This window comes from Dipteris shenzhenensis, chromosome 23, assembly GCF_047967505.1.
Source record: "Dipteris shenzhenensis isolate YYH24624 ecotype China chromosome 23, Dip_SZ_1.0, whole genome shotgun sequence".
Lineage (NCBI taxonomy): Eukaryota > Viridiplantae > Streptophyta > Polypodiopsida > Gleicheniales > Dipteridaceae > Dipteris > Dipteris shenzhenensis.
The window spans coordinates 13,618,987-13,634,448 of NC_141618.1; the positions used below are offsets into that span (position 1 = coordinate 13,618,987).

Here is a 15,462-nt window from a genome sequence, read left to right on the forward strand (position 1 = left end):
CCAAGACACTAGAACCCCTTGACCTACATCATCGGTGGTCAAGGTGGTAGACAAGACATAGAAGTAATCAGAAAGCCCACTTCTCATCATGTGAGGAAGGAACATCAGGATTAGCTGATGGAGACGTTGCAGCAACATGGGTTGAGGTAGATGCAGGGGCTGATGTAGAGGTTTTGGAGTAGCAGTCCCTCTCCCGGTGATTATCACGGCCACAAATGGTGCATGGATGAGCCTTGAAACGGTCCTTCTCCATATGATTATGTTGTATCCCTCTCTTTGTTGTTTGTTATGTTGTATGTTTTTTAAAAGAGAGAAAAGATAGGGGGAAAAGTTTAAAAAGATAGAGAAAAAGATAGGCTCCTCGCATTTGTAGAGCCTAGGATTTAGCAAGCATTTATAGACTTGGATCATTCTTTAACTTCTTGGGTCTTGAATCTTAGCCTCCAGTTGCCATGACACAGAAAACAAAAGTCCAAAATGCATTTGATACAACTGAGACTCTCAAGAATTCAAAGAATGATTTGGAGAGGGTTGCGATACAAGAGAGGATATAAGAGATGAAATAAGAGAAGAGAGAAGGAGAGGAGTGAAAGAAAGAGGGGAGAAAAAGAGGATGTGAAAATAAAAGAAAGGGAGAAGGAGTGGAGTGAAGGAAAATAGAGGGGAAAAGAGGGAGGGGAAGGTGAGGAGAAAAGAGAGGAAGGAGAGGAGATAAGAGAGAAAGAGAGGAAATAAGAGAGAAAGGCAGAGGGGAGAAAGAGCATGTGAAAATAACAGAAAGGGAAAAGGAGAGAAGTGAAGGAAAAGAGAGGATGGAAGAGGAAAAGAGATTGGAAAAGAGGGAGGGAAAAGATAGGAGAAGTGAGAAGAGAGGAAATAAGAGAAGAGAGGAGAAAAGAGAGAAAGGAGAGAAGAAAAGAGAGGAGATAAGAGAGAAAGAGAGAGGGGAGAAAGAGGATGTGAAAATAAGAGAAAAGGAAAAGGAGAGGAGTGAAGAAAAAGAGATGGGAAAAGAGGAAGGGAAAAGAGAGGAGGAAAGATAGGAGAAGCGAGAAGAGAGGAAATAAGAGAAGAGGAGAGGAGAAAAGAGCAGAGAGGAAATAAGAGAAGAGAGGAGAAGAGAGGAAATAAGAGAACATGGGGGCAAAGACGAAAAGAGAGGGGAGGAAGAGGGAGGAAAAAGAGAGGAGAAGCGAGAGAAAGGAGAGGAGATAAGAGAGAAAGAGAGGAAATAAGAGAGAAAGAGAGAGGGGAGAAAGAGGATGTGAAAATAAGAGAAAGGGGAAAGAGAGGAGTGAAGGAAAAGAGAGGGGAGAAAGAGAAGAAAGAGGAAAAGAGAGGATGGAAGAGGGAAGAGGGGAAATAACAAAAGAGAGGGGAGGAGAGGAAATAGAGAGGGAAGAAGAGAGGAAAAGAGAGAAGAAAAGAGAGGGGGAAAGAGAGGATGGAAGAGGAAAAGAGAGGGGAAAAAGAGGGAGGGAAAAGAGAGGGAGGGAAAAGAGAGGAAAGAGAGAAAATAAGAGAGAAAGAGAGGGGGGAGAAAGAGGATGTGAAAATAAGAGAAAGGGGAAAGAGAGCAATGAAGGAAAAGAGAGGATGGAAGAGGAAAAGAGAGGGGAGAAAGAGGGGGGGAAAGAGAATAGAGGAGTGAAGGAAAAGAGAGGATGGAAGAGGAAAAGAGAGGGGAGAAAGATGGAAAAAAAGAGAAGAGAGGAGAAGAGAGGGGAGAAGAGAGCAAATAAGAGAGGGGAGAGGAGAGGAGAAAAGAGAGGGGAAAAGAGAGGATGGAAGAGGAAAAGAGAGGGGGGAAAGAGGGGAAAAAAGAGGAGAGGGGAGAAGAGAGGAAATAAGAGAGGGGAAAAGAGAGAAGGAAAAGAGAGGAAAAGAGAGGGGGAAAGGAAAAGAGAAGGAAAGAGAGGAAAAAAGAGAAGGAAAAGAGAGTTCAAGGAAAAGAGAGAAGAAAAGACAGGGGAAAAGAGAGGAAATAAGAGAGGGGAGATGAGAGGAAAAGAGAGAAGAGAAGGGAGGGAAAAAGGAAAAGAGAATAGAGGAGTGGAGGAAAAGAGAGGAAATAAGAGAGGGGAGAAGAGAGAAAAAGAGTGGGGAGAAGAGAGGAGAAGAGGGGAGAAGAGAGGAGAAGAGTTCCTATGCCCATCATTGCAGCTATTGCTTAAGGCACTAGGCCAATGCAATCACAAAAAGAAAAAGAGGAAAAGAGAGGAAGCACGTTCTTACTTGGAAATGAAGTGTCTAGGCACTGGATGATCCCACTCAGAATAGGAGGTGTTTCGTATCCTGGCCCTACAAAAGAGAGGAAACGTACCATTTTAAGAAAACTAATTAGTGAAAGGAGGAGTTTAGAGAAGCAACATTCCAAAGGGTACAGATTGAGGAGACAAAGAGAAGCTTACAAAGAGAAAGCACAAAAACAATAGGTAGAGCTTTCATACTCTTCTCTTTCATGATTGTTTTTTGTGTATTGTTTCTTCCTTTAAAGAAAGAAAAGAAAAGGAAAGGAGGAGAGAAACTTTAGAGAAAGGAAGGGAAAGTGAAAGTAGAGGAAGGGAGACAAGAGGAGAGGTAAAATGAAAGACAAAGAAAGCAAACAGACTTAAAATAGAAGGGGAAGAGAGGAATTCTTACCTTGAGATGGAGAGGGAGTTGTAGCAAGTCTTGTAGGTGCAGAGTGACAATATAGGAGAGGATGGAGAGGTGGGAGGGGGAGGGAGGAGGCAGGAGTGAGGAGGCAAGGGTTGCATGCAATCGCGAGCTAAAAGCGAAAGCGAGGAAGGAGAACGCATGAAAAAACAAATGGCATCACCGGATGAACAACACGGGTTTTTGGTTTCCAAAAATTATCGGTATGACTGTGGGTATATAAAAGCAAAGCGTCGGTATGGTCGTCAGTATATATTGACACCCATACCAATGAAACAAGGGTTTTTTTTTTGTTTTGGGGGGGCTTGGGAGATTTTGGGGGGTGAGTGGGTGTTCGAAGGGATTTAGGGGGGATTTAGGCCCCGAGGTGTTTGGTGAAAGAGATAGGATTAGGGGGTTTGAGGGAATTTGGGGGATTTGGATGTTTGACTTGACTTGGGGGGATGGTTGTGGATGTGTGCAGGCAGAGAGAATGAGTAGTGATAGCTCATCGGATAGGGGGGCACCTCTCCGGAGTTTGGAGTGGCTTCGTGAGAGATTGCCTTGTCCTTGCATGCATTGCAAGTGAAGGATTCGTCATCAATGCCGTATTGTCATGTGCCACTTGCAGGTGTATGGAGAGGTGCCATTAGAAGAGGATATTGGTTGACATGCTACTGCATCATCAATAAACCAATGATATTTGAACGATTCATGAATATTTATATTGCTTGTCCTTGTTGCACGCACTAACCTTGCATCATTATATTATACAGGATGAGGAGACAGCGAGGGAGCACGTGCACCACCACCACACTTTAATCAAGATGATCTTAAGGATGATCCTCTAGAGGACGACGAGGGTATGGCAAACATGATGGAACCATGGGAGATGGGGTTGAGATGTCTGAGCATGAGACTATGATGTGAGATTTGGCATCAACACTATTGTATGATGGTGCGAGGATGTCAACACTATGAGCTTGCCTCTTGATCTTGAATTTGCAAGAAAAGTATGGATGGTCATACACAAGTGTCTCAACCTTGATGAGGTTTGGAGCCTTGATCTTAGTATCTCATTCCTAATTGTTTTAACTAGTTCGTATCTCATTCACAAGTTTCTTGGATATGCAAATTTTAATAGGTTGCTCCAAAAGATGTTGCCTGTCCTAAATTTGTGAGATGCCAAGTTTTAAAGATCATTCAAAATCTGTGTATGTTGTGATTGTTCCAGATTCCATATTGACATTTATACAATCGTGTACCCCATCAACAATTGATAGTGGATGCATGGTAAGTGGATGCCAAGAAAAATGATGCACAACCAATCGTAGGACCTACAAAAAAGCTTGAACTTCAAGGTAAATCATTTGTATCTCTAAGCATTGCACTACTAACCAACATTACTCTGTTGGTAAAGGACTGACCGGTCACTAGCAGAATGCACTACTAGCTAGATTCCAATGGTGCAGCAGTGCTATCTATCGGGACACCACTACTAACTAGTATTTCTACCTTTGCATGAATTGCTAGGTAGCAGTATGTTAATGCATTTTTTTGCGTGTTTTGTTACATTTTTTGAGGTTTTGTTGTTGGTTACTCATTGTAAGCTTTTTACTTAAATATAGAGCTAATGGATGTAGGGCTATTGAATGTAGGGTAGGTGGCTATAGGACAAGGGGATAATGAGAAACTATAGATTTTTTGTGGCGTGGGGTCACCTCATCATTACTCCTCAACATCCCTTTGATACTATTGGCAACTTGCAGCAACAAGCTCTCGTCATCAACTTGCAACATCCCCTTAGCACAAGTCCATGATAAGTGGACCTTCCCCATATATCCTATGTCAAGATTGGGTGGCTCATATGTGTGGACCTTTCTCGATATAAAATTTAAAATAAAATCTAAGGGGAAAAGTGGAGGTTGGCACAAAGATGCTTGCTACTTTTTGAATTCTATGCACAACCACCCTATTCAATACACACATGGGGCCATCCCGCATGGAAAGGTTGGTAGAAGAGATCACTTCCCACCTCAACCATGGGACCTAATATGTCCTTTGATCAGATAATATTATTACCACATCACGAGTGCATCACCTTGCACACATAAGAAATACTACATTATGGTTGATTCTTTCCTACATATTCCCTCCAAATTTTTTGGATGTGTAGAAGTTACCAAGCTTGTGCGAAGACCAAACATGGAAGGGTTTAAGGTGTTGTTTGTGTTGTAAGTTTGCCTCCCCTATGGTTCTTGAATCTCTTGAGCAAGGATAGAACTATGGTCTCATCCATGTTTACACAAACTTTTGTCCTAGGCAGCCATCAAAACACAAGGCTAGATCACGTTCTTTGAAATGCCATTCCTACATTTTGTGTATCTGAGCATCCATTCTAGATTTTTTTTCATTGCCTCCAAACCTCTGCATGAAGAGTGCAAGCTATCCTAATTCATCACACTTTTTCAACTAAATGAATTGGAACTCTATTTTCTCATCCTCTATTAGCTGATGTTTACATGCCTATCTCTATCTCCATGGGTGGCACAACTTTAGTACTATATACCAATTCAACTAGAGTTTAGTATAACTTGCAGCTATTTTGTGCAATAAATCATATGCCTACATTGCCTTAGTTTCTTTTAGATCCAACAACTTCAATGTGGAAATTTAAACAAGATCCCATTGGATATGTCTTTATCCATTTTCTACTAGGTTGTAGATGCTTAAGTTGTAGTGCATCATTTCTTATGGTATCAGTCCACTTGGATCTATCATCAATTTTCATATTCACACATCTAATTGCATATCAGTGCCTTGGCAGTGTGGGTAGTATTAGAGTTTTGCGACTCATGTGGTAGTTTGCTCCTTGATTTTAATTCTGATCAATTGCACTCACATGCCACCTTATAAACTCACTTGGTGACTACTTTGGCTTTGTTTCTTGCAATTACTTACATCATGCTTATAAAGACCTTGCCAATATGTTATATATTTTGCACATGGTTGTTTCATCTTGGCAAAGTCACATGATGATATTATCTTTTGGATTAGACCAACAATCTAATTTAATGAAATAATTATGAAAACTACAAAATCAAAATAGTGAATATCTTTACGTTTAGAACTAGTCCTATCCAATGTCCTCTATCCTCTATCCTCTATCCTCTATAGGAACTCACCAATATCCCTCTATCCTCTCCTACCCCCCTTCCTTCTCCTCCTCTCCCCCTACCTTATTTGGAGGCTCTCCATGATTTCCCTACTCTTGGTCAACATATCCCTCCTCCTACTTGTTTGGAGACTTCTCCAACTATTGGGAGGAATGGATGAACTTGTCACACTACATGAAAGGGAAACCATATGCAAGGAAGAGGGTCAAACTTATAGATGTAGCCTCTAGTAGTAGAATCTAGTTGCATTGGCATGGCCGAAGTGTTACCCGACCAATGGCATTAACCATGCCTTTAATAGAGAATCCTTGGTTGGGATCCAAATTATTTGGTCTCTTATTTAACCAATTAGTTAGTCTCTTATTTAACCCAAATTACTTGGTCTATGATTTAAGCCACTAGTTAATGAGAGCCCATAATATGAATGCTAGAATTTGAAGCAAATAGTTTTGGTATGTGGTTTTGGTAGCACATGTGTTTTGAACATCACTAAATGGGTTAACCAATCAAATGAACTTGGTTACCACTTTATCAAACTAGATGCAGATCCAAATCATGATTAGGTGTATTCATTTTTGTGAGTTTCATGGAATGTATTGATTATGGGTACATCTCTCGATCCATTTAGCTAAATCATCATTAGGTTTGTCCCTACTAGGAGCAACCATCATCATTAGCTAAATCATCATTAGGTAGTCCCTATTAGGAGCAACCATTTTAAGGCTATGCTTTTAAACTAGGGGGATAACATACAATTTAATACACTTATCATATCAATGCTCTACTTTAAACCTTAAGCTAGTGCATGGAACCCATAAATTATGCAAGTTATTTTAGTGCATTTCATTTTGGAGTGTGCCTTGTTCATATTTAACGGCTACATCAAATCATGCTATTATAGTAAATATAACTTAAAGCATTACAGAAAAGAATTGATGCACACATTCCAAACTTGAATATAAGACCAAATTTGGGAAATTATATTCTTGTATGATATCATTCTAAGTATCATGTATATATCTTAAATTATATAAACTATATAGGATATAACAATTTATCCGAAAGCATTACATATGCTCTTGCTTCTAAAAGACCAATCTAAAAACTATGCCATGGTTTAGTGGGCATGTAATTTCGTGCTCCAATTATCTACACACATTCTTGAAGGGAACACCCCATGGTATTTTCTAGATTTTTAAAAATAATAAATATTTAGAAAACAAAACTAGATTTATAGAGCTACTGCATGGTGCATTGATATTTGGTGAAATATACCCCAAATTCATGTAATAGAGAATATAGAATGATAATGTGCAATCGATTTTGCAAAAATCCAACATTATTATTTATCATTTTGTATTGCCTCCTTTTTCAAGCACTTCCATGTAGGATGGAGCTCGTGTAACCAATCAACTATGAATACATTTCATAATCAATAGCTTCAACCTTATTGATTGGCATGCCATTTTTCCTTTTAATTGTTTCAAACATTCTAGGACTTGACATTGAACTTGCCCCCATCTTTAAATGTATCTTTAGCAATGTTTGTTTTAATCTCTGGTCACCACCATGAGCATCATGAGCTTGGCTTGCATCTACCAATTTTTCATTTATCAATTTGGTATCGTCTTTGTTCAATCTAGCCATTTTGTTTAAACTTAATTAGTCTAGAACATGTATTATTGGTTGTGGTGGTCAATTGGGGTGTCTATTCCTATTACATTTCCAAAGATTCTCATTGCTTTGTGGCAAGCTGTTTGCACATTTGGCCTAGGTTTGGTCCTTAGTTGTTTTTGGTGTTTCTTTTGTTTTGGCTAGTTTTTGTTATTGTGGGTGATCTCTTTGCAGGTTTTGAGGGGTTCCTTAGAGTTTACGTGTTCTTGTCTTTTGGTTAGGACTTTCTTGTACGTGTCTTGTCTTCTATTAGAGAAAAACCATAGTAGATGTGGTAGTGGGTGTTGCGTTGACAGTGAACGTCATTATTTTTTGGATTTATGAGAGTTAAGTCTTAACATCTCAAATCAAGACATTTGGAATCTATGAATGGCAAACAATTTAAGCATAATTTTAGAAGGGAATTTTTATCAACTTCCTATGCAATGTCCAAAATAGTCACAATGTGTTGTTCTCATGAGAGTTTTGTCTTAACATCTCAAATCAAGACATTTGGAATCTATGAATGGCAAACAATTCAAGCATCATTTTAGAAGGAATTTTGTATCAACTTCCTGTGCAATGTCCAAAATAGTCACAATGTGTGGTTCTCATGAGTTCAAATGGCAAAATGTCGTTTGTAGTACTCAGTGCTACTAGGGACACCATCGATAATTAGGGGGGGCAATCAAATAGGCATTGCCACTAGAAATCTAATTCTAGGATGAGGTAAGTATTAGATAATAATCTATGCCTATCTCATAGCTCCACTCTTAGAATTAATTTTGCTAAATTGTCTTGAATGGACTATATTTCAACCATGGATGATGACTCAGAATTGACTAGAAGTGAATCCAGTTTGAGTCATGTGTAAAAATCTTTCAAAATGAGATGGAAGGAGTTAGTTTTTAATGTCATTGATGATAAAGACCCCATAGTAAGAGAAGATGATGTGAGAAGCATCAAGCTAGAACTTCTAAGGGGTTGAAGAACATTCAAATAGGAACAAATCTCAAATCTAGCCTACAAAATCAACTGTTAGTGGTGTGTAGTGAATTTGTTGAAGCGTTTGCATGGACCTATCAAGACCTTAAAGGAGTCCACTCATTGAGAATAGTACATACTATCCTTTGAGGCTTGACACAAAAATTCTCTAAGATTGGCATATAAGCTTTAACCAATATGTTGTGCCAAAATAATGGTTGGCAAAGGTATGATGGGTATTACAAGGGCGTGCATTGGAACAAGTATGGTGGGTGGGTAGGGAAGGGAATGGAAAATGGGGGCTCTCTAGAGCCCCCATTTTCCAATTCCTTCCCTCCCCTACCGACCCATTTTCATGTCCATTTCCATGTAGGTATATGTGGGTAGGGGTATGGGTCATGTATGGGGGCTCATGTCTAGAGAGGTATGTGTGTGGGTAAGGGGGAAGAAAAAGGGAAATGGGTCTCTTTGAAGCCCCCATGTTTATCTACACATGAAAATGGGGGCTCCTAAGAGGCTCCATTTTCCATTCCCTTCCCCCCCACCCACCCATTTTCATTTCCATTTTCATGTTGGTATATATGGGTAGGGGTATGGTCGGTGCGTGTGGGGGCATATGTGGCTCTTGTTTGGTAGGGGTATGGTGGTCCTCCTCATTTTTTTTCCATTTTCATGTGGGTATAAGTGGCATAGGGGTCCTACTTTCCATTCCCTTCCCCCCCAACCCCCCATTTTTATTTGCCTTTCGATGTGGGCATATGGTATGGAGAGTAAGTTGGCAATCTATGACGTAGCTATCTAGGGATATCTCACTACCATAAGGAATCCAAAGAGAAAGGGTCTTGGCCCTAAAGGCTAGCTTAGGACTAAGTGTAATTTGTTGATTGCCTATTCAAGTTGGTGTACATGATGGTAGTGTCAAGAGGCATCAATTTGAAGAGTGGATTTTGTCATTGAAGGAGGGAACTCTCTCAGACAAAGAAATACCCCTAAGATTCCAAGAACTCTAAGAAAAGCTACAGATACACTTGCAAAAGGTACAAAGAGAAAATGAGTCCATGACAATTTTTTGCTCGCCAAAAAAAGAGAGTCCATATTAAACATAGAGAGAAATTGTGTGGATGCATGTCTATAGCAATTATACTTGAAGGAAGCTATGGAGGAATAGGTTTAATTTTAGAAGACTATCGAGTGGTAGAGATTGTCCCCATGAAGTTGTGAAAGGCAAGATGCTAGTGTGTGGATTCTTGTGGTTGGCAAATATCTCATGATACTCATAAGCAGGCCTTCCCATATGACTGGGAACAAGGAGGTACTAGTGTCATCAATGCAACAGCATGATTCTACCACCTCTAAAAGCTTACTTTTTAAATATATGTGCATAATTTAAAAGTGGAAGTTGCAATTTTCAAAGCTAAAAGAAAATAATATTCATAAGAGGGGAAAAAGATAAAAGTAGTAAACTATAAATTCAACTTAAAGTCATTGAGGGGACATTTTGTGCTTCTCATCTCAAGAGTCTTACTTTGAAAGTATTTATATATTTTCTTTTTATGTAGTCGATAACATTCTATATACATTAAAGTTTTTTCCCCAACTTGTATAGTAACTCATAAATTCAATGCAAATAAGTATTCTCAAGAAAACAATCATTTCCATCAGATTTTACCCAAAAGCATAAAAATAAAAATAAATATAAATACACACACACACACACACACACACACACATACATACATATGTGTGTGTGTGTGTGTGTGTGTGAGAGAGAGAGAGAGAGAGATATATATATATACATACATACGTACGTATGTATGTATGTATGTATGTTTATGCTTTTGGGTAGAATCTGATGGAAATGATTGTTTGCTTGTGGATACTTATTTTCATGGAATTTATGAGCTACTATACAAGCTAGAAAAGCACTTTAATGTGTGTGTGTGTGTGTGTAGATATATCTCTCTCTATATATATATATATTTATTTATTTATTTATATACATACATACATGTATGTATGTTCAATCATGAAGGATTTTACAATTATTTGTCTCTTTTTAAGATCCAACATAAAAAGAAATACTTTTTTAATATTAGGATGTTTATAGTTAGCTCCAAAATTATCTTTTTTTTAATTGTTTTCTCTTTTAATCGACAGCTAGGTACAAATTTTACCTTAGTATAAAAATTCAGGTAAAATCTAAACACTATGTGCTAGAGGGAATCTTAAAAGTGGGTAACACACAATAGCTCTTGGTAATATGCAATAGCAATAGCTCCATAAGTGTGGAATAGGGTTTTCCAAATCTTTCTAATTGCGAACAAAACTTTAGAAAGCTATGGAGCGTGGGCCCGAGAATGTGCACGTGTGATTCTAGTGCAGCATTGCACACTGCCTAAACCATATGTATGTGTTAAATAGAATTTTAATGATTTTAAATAAATTATTATATCACATACAGCTTAGGATATATACTTCACAAGAAAAATAGCATTTAAAATGGTTTGACGATCTTATTCAAGAATGAAATACCATAAAAGTTTGTCTCATAGCTTGGAATATGTAGATTAGCTTTGACACTAGGTTTGTCAAATTCCTTTAAGCTCTTACGGATCTAGCAAGTTATTGTATGCAATATATTCCTTGAACCTCATAAAATATGGCTACATTCAATCATGCTTGTTGATCCCAGACAAGATGTAGTTTCAATTCACTTGACTAAATGAATGAATTTAAGGGATGTAAAACTCTAGATATTTATGGAAGGAATGATAGTTTACAAATTTAGATCTCATAGATTTAAAATACCTTTGAGACATCATGTTCACTAAATGGAAAAGGTGAAAAATAAGTAAAAATAGTGTGAGAGAGTTATTTAAACATGTGAATCTCATATGATGTGGATCTTATAAGAACACAAATAAGTAGAAGTAGTGTGAGATAGTTGTTTAAACATGTGAAGCTCATATGATGTCGATCTTCTAAGAACACAAATCTTTTTTAATTGATGCATGAAAAGATACCTTGTTTGACTATTCAATAGAACCTTCACTTTCAAAGTTCCTCTCATGTGGTGGGGTTATATGTAAGTATGCCTAAAGACACATATACAATAATGTTATATTATCATCATAACCTCCAAAGGAGCACGATACATGAACAAAAAATAGGTGACATACAAAGGATGTGAATGCTAGTTTAGCTAACCAAAAGTTCTCACAATACTCCCCATGTACCAAACCAGATTGTCCTACTAGTGGTAGAAGCCAAACAAAAAATACAAGAGAAGGTAGCCCAATTGTCTCAGCCATGAAATGCATCCTGATCCTGCCTAAGTTGCGATGACTAGTCTTAAGGCCAATGGCAAGCTGCTCAAGAGCATAACTAAGCTTCGTGGGAAGTTCTACATGCCTCTGCATGAGTTGAAGGAGATGACCATGAGTAGCACTCATTTGCTCTAGTACTTTCCTCACTTCATGTGAATCTAGGGATGAGTAACAATGTCACATAACTAGATCTAGATTCAGAACCGAAAACGCAAACCACCTAAACCAAAAACAGGATCTAAACAGTACCAAGGCTAGATTTACGCCTTGCCAGCCATTCAAAGGGAGGCTATCCTAGTTGGCCCAACAGGATGGATGGGCCCGAATACTAGCTCACGAAAGATTTGTGTCAGGCCCATGAAAGCTGCCCACACCATGTCCAACTCCTCTAGATTGGCCCATTCCCTCTCCTTAAACCTTTACACCAATCACACGATTGTGACATAAATTAACAACCTAGGGTGGTGGTAACCACTACATCACCCTTCAATCCCTACTCTATGTCAAGGCTAGTGGTGTGAACCCACCCTTAGTGGCAATTGAAACCCTTAGAGGAAAGACTAAGTCAAATAGGCATGCAAACGTTTAGCCACGACCTTGATCCTCACATATGTACCCATAGAGCTTATATACCCAATATAGAGCTTGCTAGCCACCAGCTTCAATCCTTCTACACAGAGCTTGATCCTCTCAGATCCATCGCCATAGCCATTATCTTGAATCCTTCTACACAGAACTTGCTCGCGTCTCGGCTTCATCCCTCCCCACCAGCTTCATCTACTTCTAAAATTAAGCCTTTGCTTGCCTCCCTAGCCATGCCGACTCCCCTCAGCATCCTCCCTCACGACCTCTTCCTCCTCGTCCTCGCCCAGCTCCCCCCCTACCATCTCTCCCGCCTCCGCTCCGTCTGCAAAACTTGGAATTCTACCTTCTCCTCCCCGGAGTTTCGGCAGCTCTATAAGCAGATTCGCCCACACCGAGACTCGTGGCTTTTTGTCCACGACGTCGGAGGGGTGCAGATCCTTACGCCCGAAGCCCAATGGATAGGCTTCGCTTTTCCTTCCGTTTACGTCCGTGACTGGACCGCCGGTGGAGGTCTTCTCTGTCTGCACTGCCATCTTTCTGAGATCATAGAGACCGGGTATTTCGTTGCGAGTGCCTTGAACCGCTCTTGGAAACAGTTGCCCAATCCTCCTGAGACGAAATTCGGGAAGATTTGGTCGATTGTAAGGGATGCCGCTAGCAGCAGCTACTGGATTATTCTTCTACACAACGCGGATGCGACTATGCAGGTTTACAGCTCTAAAACTGATGAATGGTCGCTCAAGCTGCTACCACCGTCCATCATGGGCAGCGACACCCTGGTGGATCCCGTTCTCGCAAGCAGTTCCTCTGCAATCGGGGAGCTAATATATTCCATACACGGTTTCAGCCGATCCGTCTTCATTTTGGACGTGAAGTGCGACATGTGGAAGCAATTGGACGCTCCGCTTCCTGAGGCGTTAGCATTTCATATGTGGCAAGAGGGTCATTTGGTAGAAATGATTCCGAAGATCGTAGAAGGTCCCAGGGGAAAGATTTTACTGGTTGGCGGCGTGTCGGGAGGTTGCGAGGAAACCCAATGGGTAGGTGTTGTGTGGCAATTGGACAGGTTGAGAATGGTGTGGATTGAAGTAGCAAGGGCACCGTCTGAGATGTGGAAGACGATGCTGGAAGATGCAAAAGATAGCAGGGAGCCATCGTTGCTGCCTGTAAGATACTCTGGGGAAGGAGATTTGGTCTTTGTGATGGCGTCCGGATGTTCTCGTGCGATCAGGTACAACGTTGCATATGAGAAATGGGATTGGCTTGAGCTGCCCTCAACCTCAAATTGCGAGCTCACAATATCTAGCGAAGCTCGAATTTAGAGCCATTTCAACGTGTATATGGAGGTACTGCGGCAAGTTCCGCCTGGTTCTGCGACTGAGGAAGCAGGTGACTGATTTTGGGCGAGTGACAGAAGATCTCGTTCAACGATATACATGTTCGAGCGTTTCTGTGAAAAGACGAGATTCCGGTGTTGGCGGGGGGACCTCACAGAGGTTTGAATAATGAAGAAACATTTGGAAGCTTTCCAATGGCGTCGAATGTGATTCCAATTGTCAGGTTGTGAACTAAGGGTGTATACGCAATCCGTCGTTCCTCACCACATTTTTGAGCACCTATGTTTTGTTCTGCTATGGATTCTTACATTTCGTGAACGGCAAGGTTTGCAAACGAGCACAATTTGTCACTGCCCGAGCTATCAGATCTACACTACCAAGCGCTATAAGTCGACGCAATAGCGACAATGCGTTTACGTTTGAATTTCATGTCTGGTTGGTTGAGTATTTTCCGTTTTCGCCTTTGAAAAAACGGCAAAAAGAAGCCGACGTCCATCCATTGTTCGTAACGCGCAATTTCGAAAGCTACTAAAATCTGTAGGATATAGACTGTAGCGTGTTGACAAAATCCATCCATAGCCTTGTCAATTGGATTACTATTAAACACGTCAGCTCATCAACACCTTGTCCATTCTACACTTCAGCACTTCAACGTGATGATTCACTCTCAGTTCACACCACCTGATGGCCATCTTCCAAAAGGTGGTGTGAAGGGCGTTGTCATCCTATTTTCGAGATACTAACTTTGTGTATGGCCCCCACTCCATGACCAATTCCTCTAACCATATCCTCCAACGGCTACACCGATCACATGTTTAGTAACATGATAGTCAGCTAGTATGAACCATTACGCCCAGTAACCATCCTCCAATTCTATGTCCTCCTCCATGGACGGGCGGATGGTCTGAATCCACCCTCATGCGAACTCGTATCACTATTGTGTGTATTCTCCATTCATGCTCATCAGAGCACATTCCCATGACTCCTCAGATCACTATGCGAGCTTTTACATGGTGCTTACCCAACGTGCTCACATGGCCCAAGGACTTGTGCATCTTTATGCAAGCACGAGGATCCACTAATGAGCTAACATTGTTGAATCTAAAAGTAGGTGGCTATAGCCAATACCTATCAATTATTACTTCGAAGAATTTGACTTTCATGAGATGTAGAAAATCCCTTGGAGGAGCACCTTAAATTATCTTGCCATTTAATATAGTAAATTCACAGAAGCATACACTTAGCATGAGTATTCAATTCATAATCTCAAAAGAAGTTAAATTTTTATGAAGGGAATGCAATGTATCTCTGTAATCTATAAGTAAAGACTTAAACATTATTTGAACATTACCCTTGGTGGATGTGCATTTTACGTAGGCTTTAAAATAGTAGTGCACCCTCAAAGAGCAAATCAGCCTATGGTAGATAACCCAACTACCAACTCATAACTTGCTACCGTATCTATTTTATCATATCACCATTGTGATTAGAGTCAAAAAATTGAGCTCCCACATCATCCTCGACAAACACTTGAGTTTTTTCTAAATGACCTAATTAGTGAAAGCTTACACTTAGGCTAAAGTTTTAATTTGGTTACTCGCAAAATTACAAACATGCTAGAACAAATCTTGTGGAAATTCGATGCTTGAATGCCTATATATTGAATTAGTACATGTAAATAGCCACCAGTATAGCTAGAATGATATTTGGCAACTCTACCTTTTATAGACACCTGAACAAAAACTGATTTTTTTCATTTCAAGA

The 15,462-nt window shown here is 39.9% G+C and overlaps 1 protein-coding gene across 1 annotated transcript; it reads left to right on the forward strand.

Moving 5' to 3' along the window:
• Window positions 1-12,491: 12,491 nt before the first annotated feature.
• On the forward strand, window positions 12,492-13,955 carry LOC147887019 (F-box/kelch-repeat protein At5g15710-like). Its single transcript, XM_087394959.1, has one exon. It carries the CDS (start codon window positions 12,592-12,594, stop codon window positions 13,681-13,683), a length of 1,092 nt encoding a protein of 363 aa, XP_087251085.1. The 5' UTR covers window positions 12,492-12,591; the 3' UTR covers window positions 13,684-13,955.
• The last annotated feature ends 1,507 nt before the right edge of the window (window positions 13,956-15,462 follow it).